General features: G+C 43.7%; 1 protein-coding gene across 6 annotated transcripts in view; it reads right to left on the bottom strand.

The window, feature by feature from the left end:
• The window catches only part of LIMS1 (LIM zinc finger domain containing 1), a 159,327-nt gene that overhangs the window by 33,364 nt on the left and 109,501 nt on the right, over positions 1–16,462 (bottom strand). For 4 of the 6 annotated variants that reach the window (XM_079776943.1, XM_079776947.1, XM_079776946.1 and 1 more), the window contains exon 2: positions 2,718–2,877. In XM_079776943.1, the coding sequence (XP_079633069.1) occupies positions 2,718–2,877 (160 nt within the window). Of the gene's footprint in view, positions 1–2,717; positions 2,878–11,066; positions 12,689–16,462 lie in introns of those variants that run through there. The other 2 variants (XM_079776945.1, XM_079776944.1) reach the window with 2 other exon arrangements.

Genomic DNA, 16,462 nt, shown 5'->3' with positions numbered 1-16,462 from the left:
AATGGATAATATAGGAAAAAGGAAGTGATAGGAGGGAATAGTACTATCAGTAGATCATGGAAATAAGAAAAATGTTTCAAAAAACAGCCTGCCTTTTTCTTTTGAGTTCTTCTGTTCAGCTCCTCTGGAATCTCTTCTATGGCCTTTGCCATAATTATTCCATTTCAACAAAAATATCTAAGATTTGAATAGAATATATAAGGGAAAGAATACCATCTATCTATCTATCTATCTATCTATCTATCTATCTATCTATCTATCTAAAGAGGTAATATGCAAATTAGGCAGGGATGCTATAATGGGTCACGGCCGGACAGGAGGAGGTTGCACGTGCAGGTGAGGCCCGGAGCGGAGATGGAGACAGAGACGGGGCCTGCCTGAGCTGGCGTGGCGGCTCTGGCAGCCCGGAGCAGACACAGGCAGGGGGGGCCTGGAGCAGAAGTCAGGTGTGGGTCCCGGCCGCCCGCAGCGCCGGTCTGGCCTGAATCCCGCAGCGGCGGGAGGCGGGGCGCCTCCTTGCGTGATTTCAATCACACGCTGGGCCTCTAGTATCAAATATTAGGAAACCAAACTAGATTCTAATTCCATTCATGTCACAAATCTGCTGTTATCAAGGACTTTTTAACCTCTCTGGGCCTCATGGAAAAATAAAGGTAGGGATAAGGAGGGGATTTACAAAGTAGAAGACCAATCTTTCCTCTGGAGGCAGATTCCTAGGGTTCCCTTATATGTGCTTTGGGAGTCTTTCTTTCTTGCTAGTCCCGACCTGCCGCCACTGTGTTCACTCAGAGATCCGAGAGTGTTTTGTCAAGACTCTACAGATGCAGGTCCTGAGGCCTTTTTACACAAACTGATTATTGCCCTCCCTCCTGCCCCCACTGCCTTTCTCTTCCCTGCCTCAGCCTGTAATGATTTCCTTTTCTTCTTTTCTTAAAATTTTTATTTATTGATTTTATAGAGCGAGGGAGGAATTGAGAGAGAGAGAGAGAGAGAGAGAGAGAAAGAGAGAGAGAGAGAGAGAGAGAGAGAGAGAGAGAGAGAGAGAGAGAAAAAGAAAGAGAGAGAGAGAGAAAGAGATTTCTTGTTCCACGTATTTATATATTCATTGGTTGACTCTTGTATGTGCCCTGACCAGGGATTAAATCTGCAACCTTGGCATATTGGGACGATGCTCTAACCAACTGAGCTACCCGGCCAGGGCAATTTCCTTCTCTTCTTGAATCTAGCTGCAACACTCCTCATTACCAAAAGCAGCCCCACTCTAACAGCATTCTCCCCCTCCCAGCTCCTCTCCCATGTCTTCCCTCCTGCTGTTGGTCACTGGGCTTTTTCTGTTCAAGGCCAACCCCTACTGTCACTTGCCATTCCCATCTGGAAGCCAACACCCTGGACAGAACAGAGATCCCGCTGCCCAGGAGAGGTTAGGAAGAGCTGAAAGAAGAGACAAAGAATTACTGTTCCTACTGATAGTGTTTTTTATAGTGAATGTGCTTCTGGGACACAGGAGGAGCTCAAAATGTGTCCCAGTGGATGAAACAGTGTTCCCCAATTAAAACTCTTAAAGCTATTTCCAGGGTGAAGTTACTATACACATGGTAGTTCTATATTTCATGTGCCCATGAGAGATAGGTAAATAGCTTTCCACAGGCTGGTCTGGGAATCCCACTCTCAGGAGTCATTGTTTCAATGGGAAAATGCTGTCTGAGTCACAACCAACTTACTAATGACACTTAACAACTACCTTTCCTTCCTCAGGAATGGTTTGTAAAACAGCGAAATTTTAAAATCCGTTAGGCAAAGAAGAAATCAAAGAGCAGCCATCTCTGGCTATAACACAATTCTTATTATATAGGGATACACATATGAATAACATACACACACACACACACACACAAACATGTAAGGAGTAAGTTGGTAAAAGTAAATTATCTTCTCTCTCTCTCTCTCACACACACACACACACACACACACACACACACACAGACACACACACACCCCACTCTATCTTCATTAACAGCATGAGGTCAGTCTTCTGAGACCAGTCCCAAAAGTAGACATTTACTTTGAGAAAAGGGTATCATTCATAGTAAGAATAAATACAAATGGAGTATAGAGCACATGGTAATCCAGAGGATCAAGAAAAACAAGTACGTCGTTGAAAAGAATATAAGATACATAGAAGAGCTAAATATGGACAGAGTATCCCCCCAAAATATTCATTTTCAAACAAGATCCTCTTTAAAAAATAAATGCATGGAAGGTCGCACTAGTTGCCTGAGAGTTTGGGAGCAGGTAACAAATGCCTGCCTTCAGAGAGGGTGCCCAGTGGTGCCCTCAGAGGGAGGAGGACACAGAGGTAGGACTCAGAAAGGTGTGTGCAGGAGCAAGCAAGTGAGGACCTGAGTGGAGAAGCCAGAAAAACTGAGGCTGAAGTGTGTAAAAAGAATTTTGTCTGCTGAGCTCAAGTGCTCAGGTCCGATAGGTTGAGTCACAGGCACCATGGGTTCTGAAATAGGAGGACGAAATAGAGTGTAAATGGCGGGGTTTGTCAGAGCACTCCGTATCTAAGCCATCCCTACTAACCGGACAGATACCAAATATCTGGCACTGGATCTGGCATTTCAATACAATCTTAGACACTCAAGTTTACGGAAGAAGGGGAGGGGAGAGGAGGGAAAAAGAATGGTACCTTTAGGCTTCTCTCCAAGTTGACTCACCTCATAGAACAGTCCTTCTGGGAACTGCTGGAAGCACTGAGCACATACAAAACACTGCTCATGATACAGCTCGCCGTTACTGTTCACAATCTTCTCGGCGGGTGCAAAACCCCCCTTGCAGCGCTCACAAGTGGCATTGGCCAGAGCATTGGCCATGTTACTGTAAAAAACAAAGAACAGGAAGTCACAGATTAATCTTTGCTTAGACGTAAGACCAAAAAACAGAAAGATCTAAAGAGCATATTCTATCTAATCACAAAAATCATATTTTATCGATACAGCCCAATTTTTTGTTAGTGTCTTAAGTACTCAACCTAAAGTATCCCCCTCTTTGCCCTAGCATCTTAGGTCCTGAAAGCTCCTCCTGCTTGGAACCTGTTTTGTTTTTTTGACATTTTGATAAATATACCACAAGTGAATGCCTACTACCAGTTAAGCACTATGGATAGAGATAAAAGTCAAGAGTTGCCCCCATGGAGCTTGAGTTTACAGCTTGATAAGTAGCTTTAATACCCACAAGTCAACATCTCAAGTCCATTTCTCTCCCTTCTGAGAACAGAATCTAAATTTCATGTTAATGAATGCCATGCCATTGTACAGACACACATGATCCCTTTGATTAGATCCTGTTGAAAGCAACTGCTCAAGTAACTCTTAAAACCAGTCAAAATTTCTTAGTCCTATAATCTAATTGGTAAGACAAATATTAAACACTAATATTATAAAATATACCTTAAAATCACAGAATTTTACATTATAAAGATCACTTTATAGACGATGAAATGGGGGTTTGGAGGAGTGAAGTGACTAGCCCAACCCCACAAAACTAATTAGTTAATGGAAGATACAGGACTAGAATCCAGGTCCCCTGCTCATAAAATCACAATCCTATATAATAATAGAGGAATATGCTAATTATCCATTACTCCATAACATAATGACCAGTTTAGCAGGCTGTGCATGCAGCAGGCTTGGGTGGGTGGGCCGTGGCAGCCGGGGGACATGAGCCTGTGGTGCCTCCTCTGGAGTTGGGGAGCTAATGACGACGGGCTCTGGTCCTCCTCCAACAGCCCTCTCCAGCAGGCATGGGGCTGCTGAGACCCAGGCTGGGCCTCTGGCCACAGAGCCACAGGTTCACAGAGACCGACTCTACCAAGCCGCCCGGAGGCCATGTGGCTGGGCCGTAGGGTGCCCGAACCCGGTGCCCGTTCAAGACGTGAAACAGAGAGGAGGTGCGGGAGGAAATCCAGAGAATGGGATGTGGGGGTTCAAGACTCACTCCCTTTGGGCTTTGTCCTTCTTGGCCTGCCTGAGGGTCGGCTCCCGGGTGAGTGCCACAGCTTCGTTGAAGCGGCTGGCCAGGAAGCGGGCAGCCCAAGGGGCGCTAAGGCGGGTGCACCAGATGGGGCTCGGGCCGGGGCAGGGGCCAGTGGGCGGGGATCTGCCTCGCCCGTGGAGAGCGAGGTTCTGCAGTGGCCCCAAGATGATTGTCGGCCCGGCGGGAAACAAGAGGCGATGACTGCTGGCCTGTAAGAATGCCCGGGCGGAGGGGTGCAGACCCACAGCCCAGAGGCAGGAGGAGCGAAGCTCCCGGCGCTAACCGGGCCTTGCCCCAGCAGCCTGCGCACTTGAGAGGCGGCGACTCCTGCTCCCGCCCCCCGGCCCAAAATCAAGCCTGCTCCCACCCCACCCCCAGTTCCTGCCCCGCCACGCCTGCAAGGTGAGTGAGAAGCCTACCAACTGCTCCCCAGAAAGGGGGGGGGGCAGTAAAGAATGGGGGCGGTAGGCGCGGGAGAGGAAAGAATGTGGAGTGTCCCTGATGAAGAGGAGCTTGGGAATGAGTCTTGGAAGGCTGACGGAGGTTTGTTCTGTTTGCCCTGCAGCTGTCCCTTGGAAGGGCGGAGAGCACGGCTGTGAGGGCTCCCTGCGTGCTGAGTCCAGGTCCACAGCCAACTGCAATTGGCCTGTTTCCTGGTCTGTAAAATGGATGAAGCGTGTCCCAGTGCCTTCACTGAGCTTTGAGGGCCAATTGAGATACGATATAAAGAAAATGAGGGAAGAAGTGAGAAAGAAAAGGAAGGACGAGCAACACCAAAGAAAGATTGGAAGGAACCTGTAAACCTATTGTCACTTAAATAGGGAATATAGTCAATAGTGCTGTAACGACGGTATGATGCCAGGTGGGTACTAGAAATATCATGGAACACCTTGTAAAGTATCTGATTGTCTAACCACTATTCTGTAACTAATATAAAAACTGAAACTAATACAAAATAATATTGAATGCAAAGAAATGAAAATAGGAGTGAAATTTATAAATTTCAAAACTTAAATAAAGGCTGTAAAGGAAGGAAGGGGGAGAATAAAAATAGTGTTTTTCATTTTACCATTTTATTGTCTTTTCAGTACATGAAAAAGTAGTCTTTATATGGTGCTTTTATACTTTTCTAAGTCATTATCTCATTTTATGTTCAGGGCAACTTAAAGACAAGAAAATTATTCCCTCCACTATTCAAAGAAAGAAAATCTTGATGTCTGGCCCCAATGATTCAATCATCAAGCCCTTATTGTAAAGCAGGGTTAGTAAAATTTTCTGTGAAGGGTCATATCTATACTAATAAAAGCCTTGGGGGCAATCAGGCAAGCAGGGGAGTGGTTAGGGGCAATCATGCAGGCAGGCGAGTGGTTAGGCTCCAGCAGTCCCGGATTGTAAGAGGGATGTCTGACTGCCGGTTTAGGCCCGATCCCTGCAGCCTAAACTGGCAGTCGGACATCCCCTGAGGGGTCCAAGATTGGAGAGGGTGCAGGCTGGGCTGAGGGACACCTCTCCCCCATGCATGAATTTCGTGCACCGGGCCACTAGTCAGATTATATTATCAATTTTAAAACACGTGAGAACACACGATAGGGACACCACCATACTCTTAGATGGGGAAAGTAAAACCAGGCAGTCAAGTGAGCACTGATGGTGAGCCCAAGGTGTTGGTAACTTCCTTGCCAATCATTCCACTATACCTGGAAACACACAGGACGCATTCAATAAGTGGTCCCAAGTTTCACCTAACCATTTTGCAGTTTGCAAGAGCATATAATAAGGCATAAAATCAGATAATTAGTTATTCTCTAATGGACCCCCTGAATTTCACATAAAGAATGTTTTGTTTCTGAAAGGCCTCCAAGTGAAGAAGGTCCCCTAAACAGGCTAAGCTAAGCCACCCTTTGTAATTTGGCAAGTTTATTTTCAGATGCCCACTCAGAGCACAAGTCCCACCTGTGTGTCTGGTCCCCTGGTGCAGCTTCTGACCATCTGATCAAGTTCCTGCCCACGTTCTGAATCTTCACCACCACCCAGTGAGGCAGGTGGAAGGAGAGTCTCCTTTTCACAGAGAGATTAAGGCCTTGTTTTGCTGTTTCTTTAACAAAAGTCTTCACACAGACCTTGTTTCACCTTAACTCCACCCCAATGGAAGGCAACTTTTCCTTTTCCCTCCAAATGCTTCAAAAAACAGTATTCCTATTTTGTAGCTTTGCCATTACTTACTCAGTACCGTGTTTATACCGTCATACCAATCACACTCAATTTTACTTCATAGGCTTAAATGTGGAATTAACCCCCCCCCCCAATAGAAAAAGGAGAAAGGAAGGGAAGAAGGGAGGCAGCCTCACTACTTGGCAAACCTTGCCTGACCTCACACTAAAACAAATTTTCTACTCTGTCGTTTCAAAATCACTGTGGGTTAGGAAGGAAAATCTGTAAAATTCCCTTCTTCACCTGGCTTTGCCACATGCCAGACAAACGGTGGGAGTTTTAGCAAAGCTCTGGAAAGGGCTGTGCTTCCTCCTTTCTCAGGACTAATCCACAGGTGTCCCAGGATGAAGCATGGTAAGCCCACACCTACCCAGATACTTCTTAGTACTATTTTGAAGATGAAATAAGAAAAAGTATATAAAACCACAGTGGAAACCAGAAGATGCTACTCAAATATAAAGCATAATTATCTATAATTATAAAAGTGCAATATGCTAATTAGACCGGATGTCCTTCCAGACGACCTTCCTGATGAAACCGAGGCTGCGAGGGAAGCCCAGGTCCCAGGTGCCTGTTGGCAGCCGGAGGGAAGCCCAGGTCTCAGGTCCCAGGTGCCAGAGGGAAGCCGGTGCTGGCAGCTGGGGGAAGGAAGGCCTACTCTTGCATGAATTTCATGCATCGGGCCTCTAGTTAATTATAAACCCTTTTAAAAGATTCACCAAATCCTCAATGATTTTAATGGAACTCCAAAAAAAGCTAAAAAATAAGACGTCCTGGAATGTCTTGAATTCAGTGGTTCTCAAAAATTAGGAGCCACTGTGACCCTTTTAGATATTCAAAAGGTCCTTCTTTTCCAATTACATCTCTAGGAAGGCCACATTTTCTTTACAGATTTAATCGAAAACAATATATTAGAATAGGATGAATGCAGAAGCAGATATGAGAAACTCTTTTATTAAGACAGAGGTTAATGATATTTGCAAAAATGTAACACAGTGCTATACTTCCCACCAAGTGTCTGTTGTTTTAGAAACACTTATTTTTGTCACTAAAAATTAATATTAATGTTTATTAATACTATTGCACAACGAGATTATTACTATTTAAAAATATTTTTATTGATTGTTTTTTAGAGAGACAGGAAGGCAGGGAGAGAGAAACTTCAATGTGAGAGTGGAACATCAACGACTGGCTGTCTCCTGCATGCCCCCTACCACGGATCCAGCCCACAACCTGGGCATGTGCCCTGACAGGAAATCAAACCAGCAACATTTCGGTGTACAGGACAATGTTCAACCAATTGCACCACACTGGCCAGGGCTGAGATTGTTGTTTTAAGTGAACTAATAAATACTTAAGATATTTGTTTTATTTTCTGATACAGTAAATATTGATAAAATAAAATCTCAGGGGTCAAGGTCAAAATGTTTCTCACTGATGTTTATACTATAGAATAACAATTTTCAACCGGTGTGCCACAAGAATTTTGAAAACGTGCAGCACCTAACTAGTCAGGGGCACTGATCTCTTTTCCCTTAGATTATCAAATAAGCCCTAGCTGGTTTGGCTCAGGTTTGGCTCAGTGGGAGAGCGTCGGCCTGCAGACTGAAGGGTCCCGGGTTCAATTCTGGTTGCCCAGGCCCTGGTGGAGGCGCATGTAGGAGGCTACCAATCTATGTGTTTCTCTCACATCGATATTTCTATCTGTCTTTCCCTCTCTCTAAAAATCAATGGAAAAATATCCTCTGGTGAGGATTAAATCTATATATATAAAACTCTAATATGCCAATAGACCAAACGGCAGAACAACCGAACAACCGGTTATAATGTGTGCTGACCACCATAGGGTGCATGCGGAACATGGCAGGCATTGGCGGCAGGCAGCAGAGCGCAGAACATGGTGGGCATTGGTCATGGCGGGATGGTAGAGCAGGTGAGTGGGGGCGCCAGACGAAGGGTGTCAGTCGCTGTCATTGGGGTGAGCCTCTGGTGGTTACTGAAAATTCTTTGCTCCTGTGCACTGTGGTCCTGCTGAGCGCTCACATCTGATGCTGGCACTGGCCCCGCTTACACCCGCTTCTGGTGCCTGGCACCGGCTCTGATTGCTCGGCGCCATCAACGGGTATGAACGGCAGCTGCCGGCCCCGATCGCCCCTCAGGGCTTCTCCACCTCCCCCTGCTCCTGAGGGGCAATAGGGGCAGCAGCCGCTGCTCGCACCTGCTGACATGCTGGCCCCGCTTGCACCCGATGTTGGCGCTGGCCCCAATTGCTCCATGCTGAAAGCAGGTGCAAGTGGGGCCGCTGCTGTCAGTGTGTGGGAGGATCAGCGGTGGGAGCGGGGCTGCCGGCAGACAGGGGACCAGGGACACGAAGAATGGGGCAAGACCCATCCCTGTGCCCACCACCACCTCGTGGCCCACAGTTCCTTTCAAGGTGCACGAATTTGTGCACTTGGCTCTTAGTAAATATTTTAAAAAATATATATATATTTTATTGATTTTTTACAGAGAGGAAGGGAGAGGGAGAGAGAGTTAGAAACACCGATGAGAGAGAAACATCAATCAGCTACCTCCTGCACACCCCCCCACTGGGGATGTGCCCACGACCAAGGTACATGCCCTTGACTGGAATCGAACATGGGACCTTTCAGTCTGCAGGCCGACGCTCTATCCACTGAGCCAAACAGGTTAGGGCAAGTAAATAAATTTAAAAAAAAGAAAAAAAAAAGACTACAGCAAGCACAACAATAGCTGTCTGGTGTGAAGGAATCAAAATTATACCTATGTTTTTGTTAGATTGGCAAAATCTGACAAAATTTGGTTGGCACAGAATTTTAGTAATTAGTTTATGTGTGTCATGAGATGAAAAAGGTTGAAAATTGCTGCTATAGACTGTTTACATTCAAATTAAAATACTCAAATAGTTAGAATTAGAAAATAGGTAGAAACATTATAAAAAGAAGCATATAGTGTGTGTGTGTTTTTTTACTACAGGAAAAATAATCTAGTTTTAGAAATAATGTCATATATATTTTTAAGTATTCCTTTTCATTACAAAAAGGAAAAGAAATAGTACATTAGACAAAATATTCAGGAAAAAAAATTCCAATAATCTCACTAATCTACTAAACTGTTTACATTTCCCTTTTCTTTTTGTCTTTGATCCTCTCGAACTATGTTTTTGTTTGATTGCTTATTTAATGGACTATTTTTAGAGCAGTTTTAGGTTCACAGAAAAACTGAGTGGAAGGAACAGAGATTCCCCATATAGTCCCTGCCCCACACATGCACAGCTCCCCCATTACCAACATCCCACATCCAAGTGGCACATTTGTTATAATGGATGAACCTACATTGACATATGTACTTTTTTAAGAGTTGGCTTTTATATTAAATACACATAATAAAAGTTACTTTTTTAAAAGTCATGAATGATAGTTACAACTGTCATTTGGTTAGCTATAATAAATTAGTTAATTTCTCAGAAAATAATTTTAACTAAAATTTTCAACACAAGTGTTGATGGCAATGAATATATACACTGGGAAGATAATCTCTCTCTCTCCATATATATATAAAATTTATTTTTTTCTATTGATTTTTAGAGAGCCTGGAAGGGAAGGAGGGCGGAGCAGGGGCGTGAGGGGGCGGGGGGGGGGAGAGAGAGAGAGAGGCATTGATGTGAGAAAGACACATAGATTGTTTGTCTCACTCACAGGGCCGGGATCGAACTCATGACCGGTTGGTGCACAACTGAGGCTATATTACCACTTAGCCACACCGGCCAGGGATATAGATATATGTTTATTACATATATATGTATGTATATGCCTTTAGTATAGAATCTTCATAACTAACTGGGCAGTCACAACTGTTTCAGCTGATCTATTTCCAAAAATCAGGCACACATAGAAAGCTTAATATCATAAAGTTTTCTGTTATTTAAGTGCCTCACTTATCAAAGTATATGTGAAACAAATTTTCTGGTGTTAAAATGCAAAAAATTTTATAAATCCAAAAAGCATCTTGAGAGTTCAACAAGCATTTTAGTTACAGTATAATTATAACTGCCCAATTATGCTTAAAAAGAACTCTTTATGAGTTGTGAAAATGACATCTGTTGCAATACCACACAGAATGAACTTATGGTCAGTCAAATCTTCCTTAACTCTCAAATGACAAATTAGGAATTTGCAATAATTCCAAGATTACAATTTGTATAAGGTCAACAATTTTATATGAGTTGGTCTAAATACTATTATGCACTATTTAAAAAAATAAACTGTTTGCTAAAACCCATTTAATAATATGAATTAGATGAACTTCTAGGGTTAACTGCATGAGATTATATATATATATATTTGCAAGTTATACAACACCTTTTATTCATTCAATTCCCCTAGAGACAATATTAAGAAACCCACTTAGCATACTTTAAACTGTTAAACATAACAAAAACCTGTATTTTTATCAGCAGTCTTTAATTCATTTTTCAGTTTCCTAACCTGTCCCTTATCTGTGGGCAGTTTTAGAGTATAAAAATTTTCTATTATAATTCTAACAGCGAAAACCCTAGACCTCCCTCTTGGACCACACAGTGAAAGTGTACTATTATCAGGAGCCTGCTGAAGACAAAGCTATCACTACTTTGACTTTAACGGCAGCATTTTCCTTCACATCTGCACTTCAGCCAGGACAAGTGTACATGACCAGGCAGCCGAGCTGCCTGCTGGAGCCTACTGCCCCACCCTGGCAGCCCCTGCTCAGAGACCACGCAGGAGACATCTGGAAGAAGGAACTCTGGGAAAGGAGACACTCACAATTTCGCATAAAAGTCACAGAACTCCTTGTAGACTTTGACGTCACTCTGTCTGCGCTGCACTTTGGACACAGCCCTCTCGTCTTCATTGCCATTAGCCTGGCGGACACTGCTCAGGACTGATTGGGGGATTTCTTCCCTTTTTGGAATAACAGAGGGGTGGTGCACCCTACTTGGGAACGCCATCGTGGGTGCTCTTGAGCTTGGAGCCCAGGCCAGAGAGAGCAGTGGGACAGGAGACCGGAGAAACAATGTCCAGGCCTCCCCCACTTCCGTGCCAGGGTCACTCCCACTGTCCTCACACACGTCAGCCCCAGGCTTGCTGACCTTCACAGTAAGAGCTCCAGTAGTAAAGAAAGTCCTGATTTACAGAGGCATTTTGGAAGCTCTAGAAAACATCACAAAAAACAGCAACACAGTCTTTGCTGAACAGCCTTCTGGTGGACTGTTGGAGACCGGGTGTAAGCTGACACAGTCCTTGCACCTGAAGGGGCTAGTAAGGCTTGGCCCCGTACCCACACAATTTTCCCAGGCCTGTTTGGATGGCGGTTATCAGTAGAATGAGAGCAACCACTCATGGCTTACCAAGAAGTCTGTAACTATTTGCTGAGATTTGCTGTACTGAGAATCTGCCTGATTTGCTGTGCCGAGAATTTGTCCTTCTGCTCTGTCTCTCCCTTAGAGATTAAGAGGAACAAAGAATACATTCCTCTTCACAGACCTCCTATTCAGTGTCTGTGTATAAAAGGCATTACACAGTTAATAAAACTACTACAGTCTCTCGATGACTCGTAGTCCTCCTGATGCTGCTGTCCTGTCTTTCTTTTCTTAATTCCCACCTCCCTACCTCAGCCCGGTTCAACCTGTCAGGCTGGCCCTGACAGTGGACTGTAATCTCTACACAGGAAGAGAGGGCTGGCTGGCAGGCCTCCAGGAGAAAGAAATAGCCATGTGCGCTGCTGGCTGCTGCTGGGCTTCAACAACACTAACGCTGTGCTCCTCAGCCTGGGTGAGCATAAGACTCTCTTGGAGAGCATGTCATCCCCCACCCCTAGAAATTCTGTTTCTGATAAGCTCCTGGTGAGGTGGCACTGCTGGCACACTCTGAGGAGCATCCCGAGCCCAGGCCATGCTTGCAGATGTGCCCTATTGTGCCTTCCCCAGGAATCTGAATTAGTGCAATAAAGAACGACGTTTAACTTGTTTTCCTCACACATGGCACATACTAAGAGTTCAATAATGTATTCAGTGAATGGGTGTATGCAAGAGTTAATAGGAAAGAGATGGAATTTAGTTAGAACTCTTTGTATCTGAATCCCAGCTAATCCTGTAAGTCAGGCGAGCCAATATTTTTTGGTCTTTATCATGACTAAGGATGCCACTGGCATGCATGTCTTATTACACCATAATGATGTAATAAGGTCTTGTAATGATGTCAGCAGAGAAGATGACGATGATGTAGAACTGTCAGGCTCTTATTTGCTTGTTTTCCTTACAATATTCTTTACAGTCCTTAATTTGTATTAGGTCCAGTGATTGTAAATCATGTTCATTTTCCTGCCAGAAACACCATCAGATCCAAAAGATTCTGTTCAGACTGAGGTAATGCTACTTAGAGACACCATCCAGCAGGGCAGCACACTGAAGTAGGCACTGGAGACTGCCTTTCCTTCAGCTCAAACAGTATCCAGGAGGGCTGGGGACAAATTCTTAACCTTCTTTGGCCTCACTTCACATGCCAAATGTAACGCTCAGGAGGGGAGGAACTTTGTCTTATTCATGACTGTACTCACATCATAAATAGAGCCCACTCCTTAGCAGGCATGCAATTAATTGTTGATGAATGAACTGGGGTTAATAATCCATCTACTTGATCTAACAAACCTTGGAAACAACGCAAGAGCAAATTAGCTACCAGTCTGCTAAGCACTTTGAGTCAGCAAGAGATCTAAACATGTAACTAAAATACTACTACTAAAATAAATGTAACTAATTATCTTACTTACTTCATAACAACCAGTCTTATTTCTACTAGACAAAAACAGTTGAACTATGAAAAGCTAATGGTTCATGAATATAAGACACAATGAATTCTCTTATCTGCCAAGGAACTAAAAATATTCTGAAAGAACTGCAATCAAATTTTCAACTTTTTATTTTGTAATAATTTTTGTCACAGGAAATTGTAAAGATTGTACAGAGAGGTGATACAGCATCCAGCTCTCCCAAGTGGTTCCATCTCATATAACTACAGTAAATCATTAAAACCAAGAATCTGACATCGGTGTAATGTGTGTATAGGGTAGACACATGTAAACACCACCCCAATCACAATATAAAACCAGTCCATCACTACAAAGATCTCTGTCAGGTTATCTCTGAGAGTTCTCTCCTCACCCTGCCATCCCTAACTCCTGGCAACTATTAATCTGATTTTCATCTATGTAATTGCAACTTAAAGAATATTATTGCTATGGACTGAATGTTTGTGCCTCTCCAAAATCCGTATGTTGAAAGCCTGATCCCCAATGTGATGGTACTTGGAGGTGGGGCCTTTGGGAGGTGATTAGGGTTAGATTAAGTCATGAGAGTGGGACATCAATCCCTCACCATGGGATTAATCCTATATAATAAAAGGACAGGGACCATAAGCGTAACGACCAGAGAAACAGTTTGACCAGTCGCCATGAGGTGCATTGACCACCTCTCGGTCCTTCCCCCGCAGCCTGTGAGAGGTGGCTTGCGGCAGCGGGCGGGGCGGCTCACGGCTCAGTACAATTTTGTGTGCTGGGCCTCCAGTACCCTCATAAGATGAGGAAGAGACACAGATCACTCTCTATGGGCCACATGATACATGATACGATATAGCCAGAGCAGCTGTCTACAAACCAGGAAGTGGACCCTCATCCAAGCTGAATCTGCTGGAGTCTGGATCTTAGAATTCCCAGTCTCTAGAACAGCGGTTAGGGGAACATCTGGCCTGTGGGCCATAGAAGGCCTGTGAAATCATTTGGTCTGGCCCTGTCAAGGCATAAGGGGTGAATTAATTAAATGTTTGACCAAATATAGCCGGCTAATTTTTAAGTTGATAATTTTGTATGGCCCATGAATGGTGTTATAAATATCCAAATGGCCCTTGGCAGAAAAAAGGTTCTTCAGCCTGGCTCTAGAACCTTGAGAAATAAATATTTGTTGTTTAAGCCATGTAGTCTACAGTATTTTTGTAGCCAAAACTGACTGAGACAACTGCATCAATGAAATCACACAGTCTGTGACCTCATTGGAAGGCTCGCTTTTTCTTTCTTTCTTTTTTTAATCCTGAGAGAAATGCATTGATTGGTTGCTTCCTGCATGCACCAGGGCCAGAGCCAGGGCCAGGGAGGAGCTGCAACCCAGGTATATGCCCTTGACGGGAATTGAACCCAGGACTCTCTGGTCCACAGGCTGACACTCTATCCACTGAGCCAAACCAGTCAGGGCTGGAAAGCTTGCTTTTTCCACTAGCATAATGCCCTTAAGATATATCCACATCGCCCTGGCCGGTTTGGCTCAGTGGATAGAGCGTCCGCCTGCGGACTGAAGGGTCCCAGGTTCGATCCCGTCAAGGGCATGTACCCCAGTAGGGGTGTGCAGGAGGTGGCTGATTGATGTTTCTAACTCTCTATGCCTCTCCCTTCCTCTGTAAAAAATCAATAAAATATATTTATATATAAAAAAAAGATATATCCACTTTTTTAAATATATCAAAAGCTTGCTCTTGCCCTAACCGGTTTGGCTCAGTGGATAGAGCGTCGGCCTGTGGACTGAAAGGTCCCAGGTTCAATTCCGGTCAAGGGCATGTACCTTGGTTGCGGGCACATCCCCAGTAGGGAGTGTGCAGGAGGCAGCTGATAGATGTTTCTCTCTCATCGATGTTTCTAACTCTCTATCCCTCTCCCTTCCTCTCTGCAAAAAATCAATAAAATATATATTAAAAAAAAAAAAGCTTGCTCTTTTTCTTTTTAAATATGTTTTTATTGAGCCCGACCAGTGTGGCTCAGTGGTTGAGCATCCCTATGAACCAGGAGGTCACGGTTCAATTCCTGGTCAGGGCACATGCCCAGGTTGTGGGCTCGATCCCCAGTGTGCGGTGTGCAGGAGGCAGCCGATCAATGATTCTCTTTCATCACTGTTGTTTCTATCTCTCTCTCCCTTTCCCTTCCTCACCGAAATAAATAAAAAATATGTTAACAAAACCAAAAATAAAGTTGTTAAATGTTTTTATTGATATCAGAGAGAGGAAGAGAGAGGGAGATAGAAACATCAATGATGAGAAGGAATCATTAATCGGCTACCTCCTGCATGTCCCCCATTGGAGATTGAGCCCGCAACCCAGGCATGTGCCCTGACTGGGAATCAAACGGCAACCTTTTGGTTCCTGGGTTGACATTCAATCATTGAGCCACACTGGCCGGGCAATAGCTTGCTCTTTTTCATTGCTGAGTAGCACTCCATGGTATGAATATACCTTAGCTTGTTTAACCATTTACACATTAAAGGACATTTAAGTTTGGGCTGTTGGGAATATAGCAGTGTATACGTTTCTGTGTGAATATGAGTTTTCATTTAAGATAAATGTTCTAGAGTGAAATTGTTGAGTTATATGGTAAGTCTATGTTTATTGAAAAAAAAAAAAAGACCTGCCAAATTATTTTATAGAGTGGTTGTAAATCTTTACATTGCCACCAGCAATGTATGAGATTTAATTCTCCACATCCTTTCCAGCCTTTGGTGTTACCATTATTTTTAATTTTAGCTGTATTAATTAATAGGTATGTAGTCCCAATTTTTATTGTATATATATGTATTAAGTATATATATGTGAAGATAAATACAAGAACAAGTCAGAAAATTTACCTCACCAGATAATCATATTGACAAGAAAAAGGAATAATGTGTGCATTTGGAGAAAAAAGCAAGCACTACAGAGAGGTATAAAATGAAAAGTCTCTTAATAGTTTATGTGTGTTTACATGCATGCATTTTACTTTTATTTTATATATTTATTTATTGTGTTAATCCTTATCTGAGGATATTTTTTCCATTGATTTTTAGAGAGAGTAGAAGGGAGGGGGGAGGGAGAAAAGAGAGAGAGAAACATGGATGTGAAAGAGACACATGGACTGGGGCCAGGGACTGAACCTGCAACCCAGGTATCTGTCCTTGACCGGAAATCAAACCTATGATTGTGCGCGGGCCAATGCTCCAACCACTGAGCCACGCTGGCCAGGGCAGGAATTACTTTTTAAGAGGCTATTAACTATCATAGAAAAGCTGCTGCCCTGGCTGGTTTGGTTTAGTGAATGGAGCTTTGGCCTGTGGACTGAGGAGTCTCTGGTTTGATTCTGATCAGGGCAT

The sequence above is a fragment of the Cnephaeus nilssonii genome, assembly GCF_951640355.1.
Source record: "Cnephaeus nilssonii genome assembly, chromosome: 7".
Taxonomy (NCBI): domain Eukaryota; kingdom Metazoa; phylum Chordata; class Mammalia; order Chiroptera; family Vespertilionidae; genus Cnephaeus; species Cnephaeus nilssonii.
The sequence above is the reverse complement of the archived record's forward strand: the minus strand, read 5'-3'. Positions and strand labels throughout refer to the sequence as shown.